The 25936-nt window shown below is 39.0% G+C and overlaps 1 protein-coding gene across 6 annotated transcripts in view; it reads left to right on the top strand.

Moving 5' to 3' along the window:
* The window catches only part of sugct (succinyl-CoA:glutarate-CoA transferase), a 162814-nt gene that overhangs the window by 21531 nt on the left and 115347 nt on the right, over positions 1 to 25936 (top strand). For 5 of the 6 annotated variants that reach the window (XM_051682670.1, XM_051682673.1, XM_051682676.1 and 2 more), the window contains exon 9: positions 2630 to 2725. The exons of the other annotated variant lie outside the window; for it this stretch is intronic. In XM_051682670.1, the coding sequence (XP_051538630.1) occupies positions 2630 to 2725 (96 nt within the window). The remainder of the gene's footprint in view (positions 1 to 2629; positions 2726 to 25936) is intronic. 6 annotated transcript variants of the gene reach the window in all.

The following is a 25936-nucleotide window of genomic DNA, read 5'->3' as shown; positions in this document are numbered from 1 at the left end:
GGTTGCAGTAATCTAACCCTTCAGCAAATTTATGGTCTTTGCATTAGTGAAAGCACAGAGGGCATTGGATAACCACATGGGGTTTCCTTTAATCCAGATACAAACATAGGTAGTTATAGAGCAATTCTTTGGAAATAATTAATCTTGAACTTGAACATTAAAATGATTTTGCATTTTGTGTTTTTGTTGCAGCTGATTAAAGAAAAATTCTTTTTTTGTTTTGTGCACAGAAAAGGCAGCATAAAAGTAATCCATAAGACTCCGGTGATTTCATATATGTCTTCTGAAGTGATGCAATCACTTTGAATGGGAAACATATACATATTTCAATCCTTTTTACTATAAATCTCTACTTTCACTCTCAGAGTGTGAAATAATATGAAAGTAAAAGTGGAGATTTATAGTAAAAAAAGGACTTAAAAATGTATCCGTTTCCCACTCACAGTTATCATATCACTTCTGTAGACATACACTATATTGCCAAAAGTATTCGCTCATCTGCCTTTAGATGCATATGAATTTAAGTGACATCCCATTCTTAATCCATAGGGTTTAATATGACGTCAGCCCACCCTTTGCAGCTATAACAGCTTCAACTCTTCTGGGAAGGCTTTCCACAAGGTTTAGGAGTGTGTTTATGGGAATTTTTGACCATTCTTCCAGAAGCGCATTTGTGAGGTCAGACACTGATGTTGGACGAGAAGGCCTGGCTCACAGTCTTCGCTCTAATTCATCCCAAAGGTGCTCTATCGGGTTGAGGTCAGGACTCTGTGCAGGCCAGTCAAGTTCTTCCACACCAAACTCGCTCAGCCATGTCTTTATGGACCTTGCTTTGTGCACTGGTGTGCAGTCATGTTGGAACAGGAAGGGGACATCCCCAAACTGTTCCCACAAAGTTGGGAGCATGGAATTGTCCAAAATCTCTTGGTATGCTGAAGCATTCAGAGTTCCTTTCACTGGAACTAAGGGGCCAAGCCCAGCTCCTGAAAAACAACCCCACACCATAATCCCCCCTCCACCAAACTTCACAGTTGGCACAATGCAGTCAGACAAGTACCGTTCTCCTGGCAACTGCCAAACCCAGACTCATCCATCAGATTGCCAGATGGAGAAGCGTGATTCGTCACTCCAGAGAATGCGTTTCCACTGCTCTAGAGTCCAGTGGCGGCGTGCTTTACACCACTGCATCCGACGCTTTGCATTGCACTTGGTAATGTATGGCTTGGATGCAGCTGCTCGGCTATGGAAACCCATTCCATGAAGCTCCCTACGCACTGTTCTTGAGCTAATCTGAAGGCCACATGAACTTTGGAGGTCTGTAGTGATTGACTCTGCAGAAAGTCGGCACTATGCGCCTCAGCATCTGCTGACCCCACTCTGTCATTTTATGTGGCCTACCACTTCGTGGCTGAGTTGCTGTCATTCCCAATCACTTCCACTTTGTTATAATACCACTGACAGTTGACTGTGGAATATTTAGTAGTGAGGAAATTTCATGACTGGACTTGTTGCACAGGTGGCATCCTATCACAGTACCACGCTGGAATTCACTGAGCTCCTGAGAGCAGCCCATTCTTTCACAAATGTTTGTAGAAGCAGTCTGCATGCCTAGGTGCTTCATTTTATACACTTGTGGCCATGGAAGTGATTGGAACACCTGAATTCAATTATTTGGATGGGTGAGCGAATACTTTTGGCAATATAGTGTATTTAACCACTGTAGTCATATGGATTACTTTTATGCTGCAGTTATGTGATTTGTGGAGCTTGAAAGGTCTGGTCACCAATCACTTGCATTGTATGGACCTACAGAGCTGAGATATTCTTCTAAAAATCTTTGTGTTCAGCAGAAGAAAGAAAGTCATTCACATCTGGGATGGCATGAGGGTGAGTAAATGATGAGAGAATTTTCATTTATGGGTGAACTATGCTTTAAAGACATTGAGACTACTGGTTAATGGTTGTTGGAAAATGAATTCTTTACAGCATGTTAAACAAAAGCCTCAGTTTAAGACATTCATGAAAATGAACTAGCTGAGAAGTGACGAATGAGTTCAACTCTGTGCGTAGAGTACGACAGACTGGAGTGGGAAAAAAGCTCTGATGCTGCACGAGAATTCTGTCCACCATTCCTCAAACTGTTAAATCATCACTGACATGCTTTGATCTGACAAAACATTACACCTCCCCTCACATTCTCGGTGTCCTCTTCGTTCATCAGTATACATAGCAAAATATTGTCTCAGCTGTATCGCCTCTGATCTAATGACACCTGCGCATCATAAAAAAAATTGCCATACCTTTTAGTTTTTTTTTTTTTTTTTCAAACTTTTTGTGTGTGTGTGTTTCAACCAAGTTGATTGTTGAGTCTGAAATGTTATATGGTGTTTTAGACGTTTGTTTTAAATTTCGAGCCAAATCTTGAGGTTTTTGTTGGTTAGTTTTCCAGAATAACAAACAATGGATTCCAGTCGGAGGTATGTTTTACAGCACGTCCACATGAACTGCTGTGTCAGCCGCGAAAGAGTTCACTGAATTCACAAAACAGCAGGGTGTAATGAGCTTACTGACAGTTCTTAAGATTTAAAACTTTATTTTCTTTTTTCTCTTTTTTTCTCTGAAACTACAGGTTGCTTGTCTAACTCACATTGCTGCTAACTACCTCAATGCTGGTAAAGAGGCCAGACGATGGGGAACTGCACACGAGAGCATTGTCCCTTATCAGGTACAGTATGTCTTCATGCCGGTTCAGATTGGAAAGCACTGGTTAGTGCTGATTTGATGTTGGTTTAGCTGGTGGACGAGCATAGCCGTGCTGTTCAACTGGTTACACTAATTAACGTCTTGCTGGTTAAGCTAGTTAAAGGAATAATTCACCCAAAAATTAAAATTCTGTTATTATTTACTTACACTTATGTTGTTCCAAACCCGTATGCCTTTGTTTTTTCTATCAAATACAAAAGGAAAATTTTTGAAGAATTTTCATGCAGCTTTTTTCCATACATGGACAGTTTATAGTGACCAGCTGTCAAGCTCCAACAAGGACAAAACAAACACCATGATAGCACCATCAAAGTCACCTAACCAACTGTATGAGTATTCTTTCAAATGTCTTCGTACGAAGCACATCAACATCCCATGCTGGGGACCTGCTTCCAAAAAAACAACAAAATGTGCTTGTTGCAAACAATGCTGATCTTTTCAACAGGGGCCCATTCCTAAAAAGAATTTAAAAAAATCTCCAACAGTTATTACCAGGTGTCATAACAATGAAATATGTACAAATGTTTTCACTAAATTGCCTGTTTTCTAGTCATATCTTATTAGTTACTACTGAGCATTTTCTACAGTGAGTAACAAAGTTTTAGGAAGGACTGACCAGTGCAAACAAACATTCATTTGCCCACTGCATGCAAACTTTGTTTCTGTTATTCATTGGGTGGATTTTGAAATGTTATTTGTGATATTTTAATTTTAGTCGAGTGGCTGCATCTCTGGAATTATTTGTTTCCATTCTGGCAGACGTAACCATTTTTTATTTTTATTTTTATGCTTAGAGGGAAACAGACTACTTGTCTGGTATATTACCGCAATCTTGAAGTTTGCTTGTCACTGGGAGCAATAAAAAAAATCTAAAGTGACCATGATTTTGAAGAACAAAAATTGGTTGTTCAGAACATTATCTAGGGATAGTTGTCCCAAAAATTAAAATGATCTTTTACTCACTCTCATGCCATCCCAGATGTGTATGACTTACTTTTTTCTGCTGAACACAAACAAAGATTTTTACAACAATATTTCAGCTCTGTTGGTCCATACAATGCAAGTGAATGCCAAAATTCCAAATCTAAAAAGCACATAAAGGCAGCATAAATGTAATCCAGTGGTTAAATCCATGTCTTCTGAAGCGATATGATAGGTGTTGGTGAGAAACAGATCAATATTTAAGTCCATTTGTATGATCAATCCCCACTTTCACTTTCACATGCTTTTTTTTGGTGATTCACATTCTTTGTGCATTTTGCCACCTACTGGTGAGGGATGAGAATTTATAGTAAAAAAGGATTTAAATATTGGATCTGTTTTTCACCCACACCTATCATATTGCTTCTGAAGACATGGATTTAACCACTGGAGTTATATTGATTACTTTTATGCTGTCTTTATATGCTTTTTAGAGCTTCAGAAATTTGGTGCCCATTCAATTGCATTGTGAGGACCTGCAGAGAAGAAATATTCTTCTAAAGATCTGTGTTCATCAGAAGAAAAGTCATGCACATCTGGGATGGCATGAGGGTGAGTAAAAGATGAGAGAATTTTCATTTTTGGGTGAACTATCCCTATTAAGGCATGGTCACTTTTACCTTCGCACGATGAAATTCTGCAGGTGAAATACAGTCATCACAATGTGAATCTGTTCGATATTCATTATGAACTTCCGGTGGTTTGCCGCGTTGACCAATAGGAAGTTGTTTGGTTTGGCAGTGACCTCTGTGTGGGCGGTGCTTCATTTACAGCCACACTGAATATTCACAATAACATTTTTTATAATTTTAGCAGAGAGTTTCTTTTTAACTTCACTCTCACAGAGTATTAAGTGCAGCACTAAAAAGAGGCTGCTTGGCAATTCTTTTTTTGCTGGTTTCACACATGCTCAACGTCCGTCCTCACCTTTTTCGCCCGCGGAATTTCGCCGTGCGAAGGTAAATGTGACTGTGCCTTTAGAAGCCTCATCATATAATGCAAATTAATTTCTGTCAAGTAAAAAAAAAAAAAAAAAAAAAAAAAAAATACACAATAAAGTAGAACGTTGACTGGGTCTGTCAAGCTCCAAAATGACAAAAAAAGCACAATAAAGTAGCTCATAAAGTAGCCCAACCCTTCTTAAAAACATTCACCTTTTGTGTTTACGGAGAAAAGAAAGTTCATGAGGGTGAATAAATAATAACAGAATTTGTTCTTTTTGGTAAACTATTAATTTAAGTCTGTTTATTTCCAAACATTTGAATTCTGCCAGCTCTCTCAAGATAAACAGTGAACCCAGTTTCCATGCCATCACCCACCCAGCGGGCACTGGTATCGCTTCATATAGCACGTATGAAACAGTAGGAAGACTGTAGACAGCTTCTGCATTTGTTTGCAGCTCTGGTCAGCAGATGTGCACAGTATGACGTACAATGTCTTTCGTTTGATTTTCCTCACTTTTATTGATGAGGGGTGACCAGAGGAACACAGCATTCTGAATGGCTGGGGTGCAGTTTTGTCCGCAGCAGGACACTGAGATCCAAGTCTTTTCTAAGAATGTCCTTAAGGCTCCAGTGGGCAGCCACATGAACTACCACTCACCAAGGAAACTTTCATTCTACTGGTGAACGGTTGGCCTTGCTGTTTGACATGTAACATCAAATTTTTTGTTATGTCTCACCGGCTGCGCTGGGTCTGCTGCAACACGGTCCAAAATTGAAACTGGAGAGGACGGTGACATTTCATTCTTAAAAAAATAGTTCACCCAAAAATTATGTCATTTAATCACCCTCATGTTGTTCCAAACTCGTATGTTTTTTCTTCCGTAGAGCACAAAAGGAGATGTTAGGCAAAATGTTTTTCCTAACATTCTTCCTTTTTTGTTTCATTAAAATAAGAAAGTCATATGGGTTTGGAACAACATGAGGGTGAGTAAATGAACAGAACAGAAAACAGAATTTTAGTGTTTGGGTTAACCATCCTTTAAAGTTCCAGAATGGTGGGAGTAAAGAAGCAAGGGAGAGTGGTGAAGGTGTGTGTTGAAATGCAAGATTTACGGTGAACCAGGGTCTGTCTTGTTTTAATTACCTTGTCGGTTTTGAAGGAACTCCTAATCGCTCCCATATTTGTGTTGAAGTACTGAATGTTTGGCCCGTCGGTTGCTCAGAGCACACTATAAAGCTGGTAACATTGTGTAACAAGGCCTCTGTATGTTTTCAAGCAAAGACGGATTTACTGCATTGGGTGAATGTCAAGGAATAACTCTACTGATGCATCTGAACATTATAAGCACAGCGTAAAAATCCCAATTTTAGGAATATAAGTGGTGCTTGCTCATGCAAAACTTGTTGCCATGATGCTTGTTGGTGATTGTCCAGGCATTGATATTCAGTTATATAAGTATTATGAGGCCATGTCTACACTAATACATTTTTGTTTGAAAACTCAGTTTTCTGTTACCTAAGGTCATCGTTTTCAAGTATGGAAGAAAGTGCAATCCATTTTGGATGAGAGGCATAAACATAGCAAAATCAATGTATTTATAAGGTTTTTAGAATGTTGCTAGTAAGGGTGGGCAGTAGGATGAAAATATTGTATCACTGTAAGAGTAATTTTATATCAAGGTATATTTATGCATTGCAAAAATCATTTTTTTTTTGCTGGAAATTATGCAAATAAAAATAAAAATAATATATATAAGAACCACATAATAATGCCTATTTTTGGATAATCCAGTAAGCTAAATACATCATACTTCATCTCAAATGATTATTTTTAGTTTTGTTATGTTTTGGAACTTGGACCAAACCAAAAGCTTCACGTCATGTAACGCTTTAGTAAAAAAAAAAACAAAAAAAAAAACTCGAAACTCTAAATTCTGATTGGAAAAGAATGTTCTAGGCATGTCATAAAATATTGATTATTAATCAGCACATTATTTTATCTATCTATCTATCTATATCTATCTATCTATCTATCTATCTATCATATATATATATATATATATATATATATAATATTATTATTATTGTTTTTATTTATTTTTTGTATTAATTTTTTTTTGTTTTTTTGGTTAGGCTTTTATTTGAATCAAGATATTGAGTTTCACCCCAACAGACCTTGTACTTCAGTGTCTAGGCTACATGCCAACTCTCATTAGTACCTCAAGTGCTCTATCAGGCATAAACGTGCATTATTAAGTGCAGATTTGTTTCTGTCTAGGCACATCTGTAATATAAGGCCTCAATGACCTGTGTGCTGCTCTCTTTTCCTAACTTGACTCTTCAACTCGCTTAACCTCTAGGCAATACTCTGCGGTTAATGCGCACATACAGAATAAAGTCAGTGCATTCAAATCTGCTTATTTCACAGACTGCATTCAGTGCAAAGAGTTACTGGATTACATTTTAGTATAATATAGAGATATTAATAAACATTTTATGGTTTTACTTTGTTTTTAAGAGATGACATTTGATCTCACCATTTCTGAGGCAAACCAAATCCTTTTCAAATCCTTCATCATGATTAGTGAGTGGTAAACGGATAACTTCAGTGTCTGTACTACAAAAAGGGAAAAAGAAAAAAAAAATGTTGTTACTTGGCTATTGGTTTTGTTATGTTTAGTTACTTGGCTATAGTTAGTTTAGAGGGGAATCCCAAAAGTCAGCTAAATCTAATAAAACTACCTTTGAACATCCTCAATTTGGAAAAATTATTCTTCAAGTTTTTTTTATTTTTTGTTTTATTGAAAAAAAAATGCAAAATATTTTAAATTAGTATTAGGATAAGAATTAAATTGACAGCCCTAGTTTTATATATATATATATATATATATATATATATATATATATATATATATATATATATATATATATATATATATAGGGCTATCAATTTAATTTTTTAATTTAGTGTAATTTTGATTGGAACAAAATACAAAGGTCTCGTTTTAACTTGACACAGTATTATAAAAATGGCATGAGCCACTTAAAAAAAAAAAAAAAAAACAGTGAGACACGATGCAACATTCAAAGACGTCCATCTGCATGTACAAACACCAACATAGCACAGACATTATACATGAACACATTCTTTGTGAACAGCCCCTAAGTCTTCTTGATTGACAAACTTGATTGCAAAATGAATTGTTGTGGACTGTTGGCAAGCAATAGGCTTAAGTTCAATAGTATGGAAATAAAACAAATTTATAAAGCATATTTTTGTAATTTCATTTTCATCTTTGACTGCCACAATAATGTAATGTCTTTGAATCATCTTCAATTTGGGGCTTTTCTCAGCTAATATTAATACTACTATATGCAATGCATTCAATTAACTTGATTGATTAATCTGCAGATTATGTAATTAATTTGATTTTTTTAATCGATTGACAGGCATACTAATAAAAAACTAAAAGTCTATGGTATTCCCCCATTTACTAGGAAATGTGTGTGTGTGTGTGTGTGTGTGTGTGTGTGTGTGTGTGTGTTTGTTTGTGTGTGTGTGTGCTGGTTTCCCTGACTGCTTTGTGTTACCTGGACTTCATTATTTCCATAAAAAAGCAAAGCCCTCTAAGCTGAATGTGTTTGACACGGTTACAGTAGAATTACACATGCAATTCCCTCAATATGTCAGTGCTGAGCTGTAGAGTTAATTGGCGTGACAGCACAAGTCTCAGATTAGCTCCTGGTTTCATATTAAACTGCTGTTCTCTGAGGGTGATCTGTTTTGCCATTAGTCAAAACCTCAGGAAAACATTTCAGCATTTGCATTTATCATACATTTTGGATTCTTGTTGAGATGGATCATCGGCTTTATGATCTGATGATTTGGTGCAGTAAACCCAATGAACTTCATCCAAAAAGACCTTTATATAAAACGTGTTTATCTCCCTGATGATTTATTTTTAAAAGGCAGCTGTTCTTGCTTTAGATTCGCTTCAAATACACTACCAGTCAAAAGTTTGGAATATTGACTGTTGATGAGAATTTATTTTTCTTGTGATTTTTAAAAACCTTTTGATCTACAGGCTTATGCTTAACTGCTTGAAATTTTTGACACAAACCATAAGAATGTATGAATTTATTTACAAAACTAAAATGTTTCTTTAACCATTCATCCAAGTTACGAATATAATTTATACGCAAAATCGGAATATTGCACAAACAATTTGTGATTAAAGCAGCGTTTCCATCATGTTTTTAAAGAACAAAATCGCTACTTCTGGGGAAATTGGCTTAAAATAGAAATAGAAATGCTTTCTCAATTTCTTTCTTTCTTAAATTCACAGTACTATCAACTCTCTCAACTGACTGTGGCGCTTGAGAGTTTGAAGCGCTGGTCACATGCACTCGGTAAAGCCACGCCTTCTCATGAATAATATCGAGAACACCCATGACGTAGAGGCGCTGAAATTCATTGGAAAGCTAAACCTTGCACATCACATCCTGTGATGTTGACTCGATGTTCATTTTAAACCCAGAAGACAAAAATAGCCTGAAAAAGTCCTAAATTAACCCTTTTCCTCTTTAAATTAAAAATAACAAATGTTGAAATTCTCTTCCAAGATATCTATATACCTGTTAACTTCTCAAAAAACTAAAGCAACACAATCCTAGAACATCCTAGAACACAACTTGGTTTCATTGCATTCTATCCATTTAAATTTGTCAAATGGAAGTTTACTCAATCCATGGTGTTAATGTAGCATTGATGAAACTGGGAAGGTGATTTCCATTTCCCATGATGCTTTGCATGGGACTCGATAGGCAGAGTAAATGTTAAAATTATGTGTTATTTTATGTGTCTTTGTGCAAGATGAATATATAGTGGGATACTTCTTACTGTTTAATTGTTATGTTGTGATTTAGAAGAGTTTCTGTTATGTTTGAGTTTTTGGGGTTTCCATTATGGTGAAGAGTGGAGTTTGAGCTAACGATGTAGTGCTTCCAACAAACATGTATTTAGCATGCTAACATTCACTTTTACTTGTTAGTACACAGAGGAATAAAATATTTATTTGAGTTAAATTGACAAAATCAAATTTTGTTGGGTTTACCAATTCATCTAGGTTATTTCTACACAAAGTGTTTGTGTTGAGATTACATAATAATTTTAAATTAAGAAAACTAATTTGTAACACGTGGTACCACTGTCCACTATTGAATCCATTTCAGCCAAAGAGATGCTTACTTGGGGTTTAGAATGTGCAGACAAAATGCTCTGACGAACTTCATGTTTGCTAGTGTTCAGTGGCAGATAACTAATGTCTGGGAGTGAAAGTGTGTCAGACAGTTCAAGGAGGTCATAGTAGACAATCGTTTTGATAAAAAATTATTTTTGCTGCTTGTTCAGTTTACTTAATTCAATTGAACTAAATCAACACAGTTCTTAAATATTTTATCACAACTTGATTTCATTGCATTCTGTCACAGAGCGAGACAGAGACCCAAGAGCAGAGGAACAGTTCAAATAATTTATTTACATTTCAAATAAAAATTTCAGCAGAGTTATGAGGAATCCTCCATGAAGAGCGCTCCCGCAGGCGACCGCACCCACCGTGACGGCGAGGAGCAGAGCCGCGAGGAAACCTCTGCTGAAGCGCTGCTGACACACAGCAAACTGGATGACAAACACACTCCCGACATGCGGAAAGAGACGAGGAATCCTCCGATTCGTGAGCACAGAGAACACGCGCACAGCAAACTGGAAGGCAACCACACACCCAACACGTGGGCAGAGACGGGCATCCAAACAGATATACAAGATCGGACCAACTAGGCAGAGAGAATGAGGTAAGTTACTTCACATCAAACACACTTCAACACTAAACACATTCAACAATTCAGCAAAGGACACGACACACAAAGGGATTAAAATAAGTTGGAACAAACAATGGACAGGTACCGCTCGCCAGCTGAAAGTTGGCATGATCAGCGTTCCCATGGAAACAATCAGGGCTCCCATGGAAATGCTGATTCCGTGTGCCAGCAACACCTGAAACACATGAGGGATAAAATGTCAACACAGTTAAAACAAAACAAACAGAACATGGAGCATGAGTATCCGGCAGCGGCAGGGAACGACCTCCGTGGCCATGAGTGCTAGCAGGGAAAGGGGAACAATCTCCATGGCCGCTGACAGCGGCAGGGAGATGGCCTCCATGGCCGTGGACACTGGCATTGGCAGGGGAACAGCCTTCATGGCCAAGGACGCTGATAGCGGCAGGGAAGCAGGCGCTGGGCTCCTCCTCCTCCTCCTCTGGGCGGTGACCAGTTCGTCAAACTGGACCATCGGAACTTGCCACTTGGACGCCATGTCGATATCCGTGAAGCTGCCTTCGTCTCCGGAATCCACCAATGCAGAAACAGCGTGACTGGCTGATCCACACTGCAGCAGGGCCAGATCGAACACTCGGCTGAGCTCCATTGCGAATGCTAGGAATGACATGCAACAGGGAAGTCCATTGTCCTACATGGCAGTTCCGAAAACAGCAGCCCTTGCAGTGAGGAGCGTGATGACGTATGCCACCTTCATTGACTCTGACGGGAAAGCAGAGGGCTGCAACGTGAAGTATGAGGAACATTGTGCATGGAAGGTGTAACAAGAATCCGCCTCACATGAAAATGGAGCTGGAGGGTTGGGACAGGGCTTGGAGCATCCAGAAATGTGGGGAATCACTGGAGCCAGTGAGGGAGCTTTCTGGGTGAGGCCAGCATTGGGAGACTGGCGGAGTTGTTATATGACAGAGGTGAGCTCAGCGAGCTGTGATGCAATCATCTCCAGAGCCCAGTTATTAGTGGAGATTTGATCCTGCTGACGTCCCAGTCAAACTCCCTGCTGAGACAGGGTGGAGCGAAGAGTAGATTCCTCCGCTGGATCCATCACAGCCGGATTGTTCTGTCTTAGAGCGAGACAGAGACCCAAGAACAGAGGAACAGCAAACTGGAAGGTAACCACACACGTGACACTTGGGCAGAGACAGGCAACAAACAGATACACGAGACAGGACCAACTAGGCAGAGAGAGTGAGGTAAGTTACTTCACACCAAACACACTTCAACACTAAACACATTCAACAATCCAGCAAAGGACACGAGATACGAAGGGATTAAAATAAGCAGGAACAAACAAGGGACAGGTGCCGCTCGCCAGCTGAAAGTAGGCATGATCAGCGTTCCCATGGAAACAATCATGGTTCCCATGGAAACTCTGATTACGCATGCCAGCGGCACCTGAAACACATGAGGTAGAAAACATCAACATAGTTAGAACAAAACAAACAGAACATGGAGCATGAGTGTCCAGATCCCGACACAGACCGAAACTGAACCATACAGGAAGTCAGGATCCAGACACCATGCTCCGGACATGAAACAAGACCGACCAAATAGCACACAGTGGTAACTCACAACCGGACCCGTGTGCTCACACAAAGAACGTACACGAAACACAAGACATGGGATGATGTCACGGTCCCGTCAGACAAAACCCCAACCTGACAGAGTGACAGGACCGTGACATTACCGAAGAGCGCACGGCGGTTGCTCACACCCGGACTCGTGCGCTCAACACAAAGACAGGACACAAAACACAAGACAGAACATGAGGCAATGATGTCACAGTCCCGTCAGACAAAAACCCAACCTGACAAAGTGACAGGACCGTGACAGCATTCTGTACATTTAAATTTGTAAAATGGAAGTTTTCTTAATCCATTTGAGTTTGGACTACATGAATACTTTTTTGTGGTGTTAATGTAGCATTGATGAAACTGGGCAGGGGATTTCCATTTCACAGCATGCTTTGCATGGGACTCGATAGGGAGAACAAGGGTTGAAATTAAGTGTTATTTTAAACGGTGAGATTAGGGGATTTGTTCATTCTTAATGTTCTGTTATATTGGTATTTAAAAAGAGTGTCTGTGTAACACATAAAGGATGGGCAAGGAGGAGGTGGCTGAACAGTAAACATAAAGTTTAAAGTTTAACTTAAAACCAACATAAACAAACGTGCAGTGTGGCTGCATGTGTCTCTCTCGAACCAGCACCCCCAGCCACCCCTTATCTTGCTCTCCCACTGATCAGCTGATTCAGCACCGGCCGTGCTCCATTATGGCCCAGCCACGCCCTCCTCCTCATCACACTCCTCCCCCGCCCGATTCAGGCCGGGGCGCCACCAGTCTGACGCTGCCCTTCCGGCCGCTCTGTCAGCCGGTGGCCCACCCTGCCTCCTGTGAACCTGGGGGGAGAGACGAGGGGTGGTGTGGGGAGAGGGAATGGGTGAGCGGAGACACACCGAGAGAGAGAGAAGAACTTGCTTGCCGGCTCCCGGACGTGCTGTCGCCTGGTCCTCAACCGCTCCTCCGCCCTCTGGCAGACGCCAGCTAGCTCCTCCTCTGACAGATAGCAGCGGCGAGGACTCCGTGACAGCACATCCCTCCTCCCTCCCGGGTTTCGGCACCACTGTAACGCATAAAGGACAGGCAAGGAGGAGGTGGGAACCGGCAGAAAATTAAACAAATTTAATGGTAAACTTAAAACCAACATAAGCAAATGTGCAGCACGGCTGCATGCGTCTCTCTCTCTCTCGAACCGGCACCCCTCGCTTCCCCTTTTCTTGCTCTCCCGCTGATCAGCTCATTCAGCGCCACGCCCTCCTCCTCGTCATAGGCTGTTAGGTTGGAGTTTTGGGGGTTACTATCGTGGTGAAGGCTGGCGCTTGTGCTTAGCATGAGGATGGATTTTCACTTTCAAGTTATACATGATTTGAGTGCTGCTTAGCTTTATAAGCAGTTGCTATTAAATTAACAGTGCAACAGTTTCACACATTCACCTGGCATATACTAATTATTAATAAAATAAATAAAGTTGGACTAACATTAGAAAATACGAGTTTGTTGAACCTAATGAAGTTTAATTAAAACTGCTGTATGTAGTACATTAATTTGACCAAATCCAACTAAATTATGGTGGCTCAAAGAAACTAATTTATTTTGAATGAAAGACATTCAAATATCTGTAAAAACTTTCTATAATTCAATTAAGTAGGGGGAATTACATTTTTTGTAAAGGTTTTGTGTTTGGCATTTCAGAATAACCAAAGCAACATTTGAGATGCTATGCAATGATATTGATGATATTCTCTGAGCGAATTATGTATTTACATGGCCAGCTGAGGCAGAGTTACATGACTTTTTTGATGCACATTTAAGTTGCTATATGCATTTTATATGAATATATTTGGTAAATGTGTTTATACCATAGTGCATCTGGAAAGTATTCACAGCGCTTCACTTTTTCCACATTTTGTTATGTTACAGCCTTATTCCAAAATGGATTAAATTCATTATTTTCCTCAAAATTCTACAAACAATACCCCATGATGACAACGTGAAAGAAGTTTGTTTGAAATCTTTGCAAATTTATTAAAAATAAAAAACGAAAAAAATCACATGTACATAAGTATTCACAGCCTTTGCTAAGTACTTTGTTGAAGCACCTTTGGCACCAATTACAGCCTTAAGTCTTTTTGAGTATGATGCTATAAGCTTGGCACACCTATTTTTGGGCAGTTTCTCCCATTCTTCTTTGCAGGACCTCTCAAGCTCCATCAGGTTGGATGGGGAGCGTCAGTACACAGCCATTTTCAGATCTCTCTAGAGATGTTCAATCGGGTTCAAGTCTGGGCTCTGGCTGGGCCACTCAAGGACATTCACAGAGTTGTGCCGGAGCCACTCCTTTGTTATCTTGGCTGTGTGCTTAGGGTCGTTGTCCTGTTGGAAGATGAACCTTCGTCCCAGTCTGAGGTCCAGAGCGCTCTGGAGCAGGTTTTCATCAAGGATGTCTCTGTACATTGCTGCATTCATCTTTCCCTCGATCCTGACTAGTATCCCAGTTCCTGCCGCTGAAAAACATCCCCACAGCATGATGCTGCCACCACAATGCTTCACTGTAGGGATGGTATTGGCCAGGTGATGAGCGGAGCCTGGTTTCCTCCAGACATGACGCATACCATTCAGGCCAAAGAGTTCAGTCTTTGTTTCTCATGGTCTGAGAGTTCTTCAGGTGCTTTTTGGCAAACTCCAGGCAGGCTGTCATGTGCCTTTTACTGAGGAGTGGCTTCCGTCTGGCCACTCCACCATGCAGGCCTGATTGGTGGAGTGCTGCAGAGATGGTTGTTCTTCTGGAAGGTTCTCCTCTCTCCACAGAGAAATGCTGGAGCTCTGCCAGAGTGACCATCGGGTTCTTGGTCACCTCCCTGACTAAGGCCCTTCTCCCCCGATTGCTCAGTTTGGCCAGGCGGCCAGCTCTAGGAAGAGTCCTGGTGCTTCCAAGCTTCTTCCATTTACAGATGATGGAGGCCACTGTGCTCACTGGGACCTTCAATGCTGCAGAAATTTTTCTGTACCCTTCCCCAGATATGTGCCTCAATACAATCCTGTCTCGGAGGTCTACAGACGATTCCTTGGACTTCATGGCTTGGTTTGTGCTCTGATATGCACTGTTAACTGTGGGACCTTATATAGACAGGTGTGTGCCTTTCCAAATCATGTCCAATCAACTGAATTTACCACAGGTGGACTCCAATCAAGTTGCAGAAACATCTCAAGGATGATCAGTGGAAGCACCTGAGCTCAATTTTGAGTGTCATGGCAAAGGCTGTGAATACTTATGTACATGTGATTTTTTTTGTTTTTTATTTTTAATACATTTGCAAAGATTTCAAACAAACTTCTTTCATGTTGTCATTATGGGGTATTGTTTGTAGGATTTTGAGGAAAATATTGAATTTAATCCATTTTGGAATAAGGCTGTAACATAACAAAATGTGGAAAAAGTGAAGCACTGTGAATACTTTCCGGATGCACTGTAATTTATGCACATGTCTTTGTATCGAATAAAAAATGTAATCACCTCAAGGGAGCATATACTGTATGCCGCACATTCATCGTGGCACTGTTTCGACAACCTTATGCAATGTCACATTTATTTCCATCCAGAGTTGCATATATTTTTGGCCGAGATCTTGTGTTGATGATGGGGGAGTCCAACCAGTCCGTAAAGTCTTCTTAAAGACTTTCAATGGGGTTAAGGTCAGGACTCTGTGGTGGCCAATTCATGTGTGAAAATTATTCCTCATGCTCTCTGAACCACTCTCACAATTTGAGGCTGATAAATCTTGGCATTGGTGTCCTGGAATATGCCTGTGCCATCAGGGAAGAAAAAATCCATTGATGGGATAACCTGGTCATTCAGTACATTCAGGTAGTCAGCTGACTTCATTTTATTGCAGCATAACATTGCTGAGCCTAGACCTGACCAGTTGAAGCAAACCCAGATCATAACACTGCCCCCAGAGGCTTTTACAGTAGGCACTATGCATGACAGGTGCATCGCTTTATGCACTTCCCTTCTTACCATGATGTGCCCATCACTTTGGGATATGGTAAATCTGGACTCATCAGACCACATGACCTTTTTCCATTGCTCCACAGTCCAATCTTTATGCTCCCTAGCAATTTGAAGTTGTTTTTTCCAATTAGCCACACTAACAAGTGGCTTTCTTGTGGCCACACAGCTGTTTAGTCCCAATCCTGTAAGTTCTCGTCACATTGTGCATGTGGAAACGCTCTTACTTTCACTATTAAACATAGCCGTGACTTCAAGTGTTTTAGTGATCTCTGATCACGAACATTCAGGAATTTTTTCCGACCACATTTCTTCCCTGAAGCTGACGGTTCACCACTATCCTTCCAGGTTTTAATAATGCATTGGACAGTTCTTAACCCAATTCCAGTGATTTCAGCAATCTCCTTAGTTGTTTTCTTTGCTTGATGCAGGGCAATAATTTGTCCCTTCTGAAACACAGTAACATCTTTTCCACGACCACTGGATACGTCTTCCGACATGGTTGTTTAAGAAATGAGAAGCAACACACTGCAACAGTTAGGGTTAAACGAATTTTTGCCAGCTGAAACATATTAATCACTGCAATAATGATCCAATCATAGGCTCTTAAGTATCTGCTTATTTAAATCCAAACAGCGACTTTTTAATGGCCAGGTAGTGTACGTTTTTTAAATGTATTATTTATTTATTTTTTATGCACATTTTGGAGATTTTATAACATCTTGATTTTTCCATCCAGCATTTTTTTGCGATATCCCAAAATTCACGTGGCTGGCAACCCAGCTACTGTTAAAGTGTGCATATTGTTTCTTTGTTGCATCACACCTCCGAAAATACTTCAAAACTACATTACTTATTTTAATTAAAAAATAGTTTAGTCTCTCTTTCATTTAGCCATTGCTGGATAATTAGAGCAGTGATCTGTTGTTCCATTTTGTTCGTGAGCTGCTTTTATGGTGTACAGTGAGAACAGACTGATCTTGTTAATTGAGTGATAGAAGGTCAAAAGTCCTTCTCATGAAATCTGTCTGTGCTTACCAAAATTTGAATCACTGCTCCCAGTGGCTGAAGTTGAAAGCGTTGTTGAATTAATGGGCACATGTCTCGGAGATTAGTAGCGCTACAGGGAAATGTTTACGCATTCATTGATGCAAAAATGCCTTATGGGGGATGGTGCTTGTCAGTATTATGGCTGAATGGGGTTCTTTATAGGGTAAATGAGCTTTCAAAAGCAACGTCTATTTCCTGTGTTATACTGTTGGAATATCAGGAGATGCAATTGGTCATCTAAATATTGTTCACCTTTTGTTTTACGAATACTGCATATTTGGACATTGTACTTATTTGACGAACAGATTTTTGCATACTATAAAGAAGGTAAGAACACATATTTAGACACAGGGGACAGTCTTTTTATTTTATTTATTTATATTTTCTGGAAAACTTAGGACAATAACTCGTGAGCTGACAGCTCTACATGTATTCACCCATGGTTATGTCCCTGCTCCCTGTCTGGGGTAAAGAGCGAGCTGAGGTTTGGGTTATGGTTAGGATGGGTTTTGTGTTCTGTACAGATGGTCTGAGTCCAAAGAATAAGAAGCCGCATGCTGGTTAACCAGGTCTCCCTCCTGTTTCACTTCCCTTATACTGTTTATCACGGGGGCTGTTAAGGCAGGCTTGCGGGGACCTCTTGAGGTGTCAGAGTTCATAAATTCCTAGAACTTTCAGTGACTCTAACAAAGGACTTCCCGTATTTTTGGTACAGCACAAACATTAAACAACAATTGAGCTTTTGTATAGGTTACAATTAAAACAAAGCAAGGGATAATGTATAGTCAGCCAGTTATTAAATTATTAGCGCAGCTGATTTAATGCATTAAATCAGGCATTTGCACACATCGCTATCTTAGGTCATTCGTTTAAATACATCCACACATAGCTAGGCAAAGTCACTTGTTAAATAAGCTCTGGGCCTTCCTCGTCCAGATATACTGTACATTATGAGTCTGGTCACTAGCAGTTTAAGCCTTTTGGCCATGCTGGCCTAGGCACACACATAGGTTTAGTTCTTTAGCATTAGGCTATGCCATTCAGCCACAGGCCAAGACACATCTAGCTAGCACACATTCAGTGCATATGGCTCTTTGGAGCAGCAGCAGTACTCAAGTCTTGTCGGTAGATCTACTTTTTGGGGGGTAGTATTTTGTCTTATGTGTTTTTGCAGCTTCCCTGCTTTGTTTGGGGATTCTAATTGTGTAGCAGCATGCCATACAATCTTGATGCAGCATGTCTTTTGTTTTTCTAATTTTGCAGCAGCGGCATGTCCACATGCTTATGTCTAGCAGTAGTAAGTCTCCGTACTTGCTAGCAGCAGCACATTGTTATCCAATCAACTTGCATACTCTCTCTTTGACTAACATTTAAATTTGTACAGTTTGCAAGTAAGCCGGTTTCACTGAAGCTTGTTGCAAGATTTTTCTCTGAAACCCTCCATCTCCCTAGCCCCACAGGTCTAGATCTGCTACATGGGGATTGTATTTATGTCCAGCAACATGTCATACATGCTTGATGCAGCATGTCTTATTTCTTTCTAATTGTGCAGCAGCATGTCCACATGCTTAACTCAATGTATATCTGTGTATGTTCGAGCAGTAGCAAGTCTCCATACTTGCTCAGCAACAGAAGCAGTGTAGCAGTTCTAGTCCGCTAAGACCAACATAACCCACATTAACATGCTAAATCTTTCAGAGCGTTGTCATGACTGAACTACTTTTAACTTGACACAGCATCCCAAAATCATGGTGTTTATATGGCTGAAAACCAGTGAGAAGCCTCAAAAGCGTACATCTGACGCATGTGCATAGAACAACAATTAAAAATAGCGCACATGGAATGCAAAAATGCGTCCTGTGAGAACAGGAGAGATTGAGGAACTCATTTGCAAAATTGGTATTACTGGATTAAATTACAACTAAAACATGGATATAGTTGTAATTTAAAATACTTGTTTACTCAGCAAATGGAAACTGTTGGCTCTTTTCAAGTCAAAGTAGGTCAATGTAACAATGTGTATTTGGCAGTGTGTTGTCCTCTGGTTTTGTTTACTGGGAATGATCAAAGAAATATGTGCCATTTCCTCACTGATCAAACACAGATCAGATATTGATTCAGAGCACACTGTATCTCAGCCACAGTGGGGCTGTGTTGCGTTGGTCTAGCTGAGGGACACTTAGTGGATGGGCGCCTGCCAGAAAACTCACTGTAGTGGTTTCATTCAGACTTTTCTGAGCTGTAAAATAAAAGGCAGACCAAACAAAGTGCTTCATGCTTTCACATGCCACACTTAGCTGTACATAAAACCACTAAACCTTTAATTCCAAATTGCGTTACCCCAACCACAAATCCAACACTAGCTATGTTTACATGCACTAATTTTCAATCCAAATGCAGATTTTGAATGTACTGTTTATGTCCCCTAAACATTGCAGTCAGATACAAATATTCATTTACATGTACATTACATGTATTCTGAACAAAACTTCTGCTCATGCAAAGAGTGTCAGTCGTTGCATTCTGAAGAAGTGGAGAAAGGCTGAGAAAGGGAGAATGGCACCAAAGTCTGTAATTGGCATTTTTGCTTTGTTGAGATATCTAAAAAATATGCCAGAAAAGCTTTCTTTTTATGTTACTTACTTTGCTCAGCAAAGGAATAATTAGAAGCAGCATCTAATACCCTGTCTGACTTAACCATATTTGCCTCATACCCATTCCTCCTCTAATTTAAGTATATATATATATATATATATATATATATATATATATATATATATATATATATTATCTTCCCTGAGGTCCAATGATAATGTTATTAAAAAAAAATATGCACCAAAACAATTTAGTAATATATGATCATTTTCCACCCTGTTTTTGTCCCTCTATCTGAAATGCACTGTTTTGGCCTAAGCGCCTCCTAAAACTTCAACATAAACGCTCACTGTTATGATTGGCTAACATCATGCAGCCCCTCAAATTCAGCAAACTCAATCGGAAGAGAATGAACCTCGACATTATAAAACAAAACTGCAGGGTTTACACATAACACATCCAACACATTGCGTCTGAAAATATTAAACTGTTCATCTCAAGCACAACTGTTAACACTCAGCACCATAAAAAAATTAAACAGCCATGACATTTGAAATATTCGTGAATTAAATGCTTTACTTATGTTTTTACTTATGAAGTGTTTTTAACTGCCTTATCCTTCAATAACAGTTCCTTTGCAAAGCTTGAATCGTATTATGACTGTTCACAAACAATCCACATTGATATGAGCTGAAAGAAAAAAAAATCTCATCATAGTTCAAAGAAAGGGTGAAATGACATACACACATACTGTAGGCGCACTGAGGTGCACATCGATGGAAACACATGAAACTGTCAAAGACGTCCATCGTCAAAGACATCCTATGTTTACATACATCAACAATTAAAATTAGCGCAGATGGGAGAAAGATCATGTCCATGACAGAGGCAGAAGCTGAAAGAAAGATAATTGCTTCTCATTTCAGTGTTGTAACTTGACACCGCGTCTTTTAAAAGCGGTGAGATACATGACAGCGGTCAAAGAGTCTGTGTATCTCTTGTTTATATACAGAATAATTAAAAACAGTCCAGATGCATCCCCTTAGGTGTTATGTTAGGAATAGTTAGCCACACAAGGCCTGCTCTCTTGACCCGCATGCCAGTGGGTGGGGCCAAGGGTGCGATGATGCATGTTGTGGGACGTGTAAATATAAATGAGCAATTTTTTATGACGTCACAAACAGACAGAGTTCAAAACATTTTTAGCAGGGTGGCAACTATAAATGCTCTTTTTAGACTGGGGAGGATGTTTTGAGTTCGGAAATTTACAGTATGTTTTTATAATACAGTTACCGCTTATGTCTAAATATCAAGGAAAATTTGATTCTCCATTTCATGGCCCCCTTTAAAGGAGTTTACAGATGTGGAATGGAAACAAAATAATAGGGACTTTAAGCAACAGCTGTGGATGGGAGGCTACGCAAAACTCACTAAGCATTAATGACGGCAGAACAGGGCATTTACTCATTCAAGAAAAAAAAGGTAGGCTATTTAAAACAGCAAGAGAAGAAATGCTTGCAGTGTTAAATAACTGTGATTAGAAGAATTTTACTGTTTTGCAATATAAATAGCCTATGTCTAAAACCTAGATATCTTTATTAATAAGCTGTCGATATTTTTGAGTTTTTTTTATTCACAGCCGAACTGTGTAATTCAACATATGTTTTGAGGAGGATGTTTAGGCTATTTAATGTGTTCACTTTGTATCATCACTTGTAAAACGTATTCTAATATTTACTTTCCTAATCTGTCATGTACAATCGACTGTCACTATGGCAAAGAAGAAATGTTTTAGAAATGATGGTTACGATGTCAGGAAGTAAGTGAAGTCGCATACACGCCGTAACCGCACCTACTGCTTAAAGTCCCTATTAAGAATGGCACAACGTTCTTTTTTGCTTTATATGATGTCATGAGAGAAAATACAGGTGCATCTCAATAAATTAGAATGTCGTGGAAAAGTTCATTTATTTCAGTAATTCAACTCAAATTGTGAAACTCGTGTATTAAATAAATTCAATGCACACAGACTGAAGTAGTTTAAGTCTTTGGTTCTTTTAATTGTGATGATTTTGGCTCACATTTAACAAAAACAAATTAGAATACATCATAAGACCAATAAAAAAAACATTTTTAGTGAATTGTTGGCCTTCTGGAAAGTATGTTCATTTACTGTATATGTACTCAATACTTGGTAGGGGCTCCTTTTGCTTTAATTACTGCCTCAATTTGGCGTGGCATGGAGGTGAACAGTTTGTGGCACTGCTGAGGTGGTATGGAAGCCCAGGTTTCTTTGACAGTGGCCTTCAGCTCATCTGCATTTTTTGGTCTCTTGTTTCTCATTTTCCTCTTGACAATACCCCATAGATTCTCTATGGGGTTCAGGTCTGATGAGTTTGCTGGCCAGTCAAGCACACCAACACCATGGTCATTTAACCAACTTTTGGTGCTTTTGGCAGTGTGGGCAGGTGCCAAATCCTGCTGGAAAATGAAATCAGCATCTTTAAAAAGCTGGTCAGCAGAAGGAAGCATGAAGTGCTCCAAAATTTCTTGGTAAACGGGTGCAGTGACTTTGGTTTTCAAAAAACACAATGGACCAACACCAGCAGATGACATTGCACCCCAAATCATCACAGACTGTGGAAACTTAACGCTGGACTTCAAGCAACTTGGGCTATGATCTTCTCCACCCTTCCTCCAGACTCTAGGACCTTGGTTTCCAAATGAAATACAAAACTTGCTCTCATCTGAAAAGAGGACTTTGGACCACTGGGCAACAGTCCAGTTCTTCTTCTCCTTAGCCCAGGTAAGACGCCTCTGACATTGTCTGTGGTTCAGGAGTGGCTTAACCAGAGGAATACGACAACTGTAGCCAAATTCCTTGACACGTCTGTGTGTGGTGGCTCTTGATGCCTTGACCCCAGCCTCAGTCCATTCCTTGTGAAGTTCACCCAAATTCTTGAATCGATTTTGCTTGACAATCATAAGATTGCTGTTCTCTCAGTTGGTTGTGCATCTTTTTCTTCCACACTTTTTCCTTCCACTCAACTTTCTGTTAACATGCTTGGATACAGCACTCTGTGAACAGCCAGCTTCTTTGGCAATGAATGTTTGTGGCTTACCCTCCTTGTGAAGGGTGTCAATGATTGTCTTCTGGACAACTGTCAGATCAGCAGTCATCCCCATGATTGTGTAGCCTAGTGAACCAAACTGAGAGACCATTTTGAAGGCTCAGGAAACCTTTGCAGGTGTTTTGAGTTGATTAGCTGATTGGCATGTCACCATATTCTAATTTTTTGTGATAGTGAATTGGTGGGTTTTTGTTAAATGTGAGCCAAAATCATCACAATTAAAAGAATCAAAGACTTAAACTACTTCAGTCTGTGTGCATTGAATTTATTTAATACACGAGTTTCACAATTTGAGTTGAATTACTGAAATAAATGAACTTTTCCACGACATTCTAATTTATTGAGATGCACCTGTATGTGCCCTGCAGAATATTCAGTGTGAACCTGCATAGCCTTAATAATGAGTTTTGGTCATTGCTTTGTATAAATTAGGTTCCCGTGACAATTATCATGTGTAAACATACATACGCACCACTCACTCTCATAAGCGCAAGGTATTTTAGAATACGATTGAGAAAGTAGTCGGATTCAAACGTTCACATGGCTAATATTTTTCTTTTAAACTGATTATTTTAGATCTACACAACCCCCTTCAATTGCATGGAAATTTCATTCGGATCCAGCTCAGTCGGAGCATTTTTGTGTTTACATGAAGGCTTTTCAATCCGATTGAGCTATCAGTTGGTTTATAAACGGATTATTCAGGTGCAAGTAAATGGGGCTACGGAGTCTTCCCAAGCTTGATAGCAATACATAATGAGTTACAGTGTATTTGCACATAAATTATAAATTATAAATTATGCTAGAGATTTTTTCAGAACTAATTACTTAGTGGCCAATACTGGAAGCCTTCCAAACTTAAATTAAAAAAATTGCCATGCCAATAAGTAGATCAAAAAATGTGGATAATGCATTTTTAAAAATACATAAAGCATGATGCAGTGTTTGTACAGCAGTGACTTGAATTTCAGTTGGTAAGAGGGAACATACTGTAAACCAACATAATAGGTGTTTAGAATTAAGATTGAACTTGTGTTATCGTTTTATCTGCTTAATATGCTGTTGTGTGAGCTGCAAGATAAGCTATATCTTCATGTGTTAGTTGGATAGTTTGGCTGGTATGAATGAGAATGTACTTGAGAAAAACCCTAGGAAAACAACATGGATGTGGGGTGCAGCCAAGCCTAAAACAATTACTGAGTTCAAGAATGACTTAATAAAAGAAACCCTCTTTCCCTCAGTGATAATACATGTGGCTGAAAATGATTTATACTTTTTCCAGATGTATTTATTATACATTTTTATATATAATTATTTATTTATTTATTGCTGTTTTGTAAATTTTGTAAATTTCCCAAAGCTCTATTTGGTCCCTTTCACACATGTAACCAGGTAAATTACAAGAAAATCGTTGGATTACCTTTACAATGTACTACATGTGCTATTCACACATGCAAAGACTTTGTCTTTTTTCCATTTTGCTAGTACCATTCATACATCAGCCAATGAAGCCAAATGCAGTTAAACTCTGTGATGTCATTTTCCAGAAATTACATCCCCCAGGAATTTGGTTATTAAACATGATTAAAAAAATATAATAATTAAATCACACTTACTTGTGATTTCTACAGAAGCATATATCATCACTTAACAACCTCAGAGGTCATTGGATGTCTTTCTTAGGTTTAGTTTAAAAATGTTTATAGGTTATCGCTACAAATCAATTTCTCTTTGGAGAAAATGAATGTGTTTTCTTTTTTTTTTTTTTTTTTGTGTGTTTTTTTTTTTGGGAACCCAACTTGCACTGTTGACACAATGATTCATTTTTGCTGCTCTATCAAAGATCTTATCATTATGGCATCTGGTCTGCTTGCAACACTTGGCTGGGATGTCTTGTCTAGTCTCATAGGTCATTTGGTAATGAATAAACAAAAAAGCCTTTAGCGCTTTGTCTTCCGTGAGAACTTTATTCATGTCTCCATTTCCTCAGTCACCGGAAGGCAACAGGTCTTTGCCAGCACATAATCAAACTGAAAATAAATGTTGACTGATTAGGTTACTTTCAGATTGGGGCTCATTTAGGGGTTTGCTAATTGTCCTTTACTATGTGTGAATATCTTTGGAAAAGCATGGGAGGAGCAGGACCAACATTCTGTTCTGTCGTGAATCACTGATCATTTTCTTATTTCATGATGTCAACATTTAAATGGCAACAAATCATCAGATGTTGTGATCATTATGCTGAATATTAAGCTGATACAGTTAAATAAATAGTTCATCCAAAAATGAAAATGTTGTCATCATCTACTAAACCTGGCGTTCCAGTAATGTACTTTATTTTTTTAATCATACATTGAAATCATTCATTTTATGATCTGTAATAATTTTGACTTTATTCTCATATGAAATTTAATATCATAATGCTACGACTTTATTCTCAAACTATTACGAATTTAAACTCTTAATGCTACAACTTTATTCTCGTAATGTTTACTTTATTAGCAAAATATTACGACTTTAGTATCGAAATCATATTTTTTTGCATTTTATTTAACGTGGCAATAAAACGCCATTGTGGGATCACCCAGTAAAGTTAAAAAATAACTTTAATTGTATAAATGCATCTCGAAACACCTGCGTTTCAGTTTCATGATTCCAGGTTGTTTTTAACAAAGCAAAGTTTCAACGCTGAATAAGCGGTAAGAGAGTGTTATTTCCCCTTTTGCTCTGGTGTGCAGACTTAAGTACAATAATTAGGCAAGTTCAATGTCATTTGATTTTAAACCATTTAAAAATCAAGGCACCCCAAAGAGGCTATTTAAACGCAGCAGTTTATCTCCTCGCACATGACATGGAAATGTGAACCAGCACGGGTAGAACGCATATACAGGCAGTCGTTTTTGTTTGACTTTAATGTGAGATTTTATCATTTTAAGACCTAAGTATTGTGCTATTTAGGCTTATAGCTCACTGTGCTGCTATTTTGAGTTGCATTTGAGGAAATTC

This window comes from Myxocyprinus asiaticus, chromosome 41, assembly GCF_019703515.2.
Source record: "Myxocyprinus asiaticus isolate MX2 ecotype Aquarium Trade chromosome 41, UBuf_Myxa_2, whole genome shotgun sequence".
In the NCBI taxonomy this organism is placed as follows: Eukaryota; Metazoa; Chordata; class Actinopteri; order Cypriniformes; family Catostomidae; genus Myxocyprinus; species Myxocyprinus asiaticus.
Note: the sequence above shows the minus strand (reverse complement) of the source record. Positions and strands in the feature narration are given on the sequence as shown.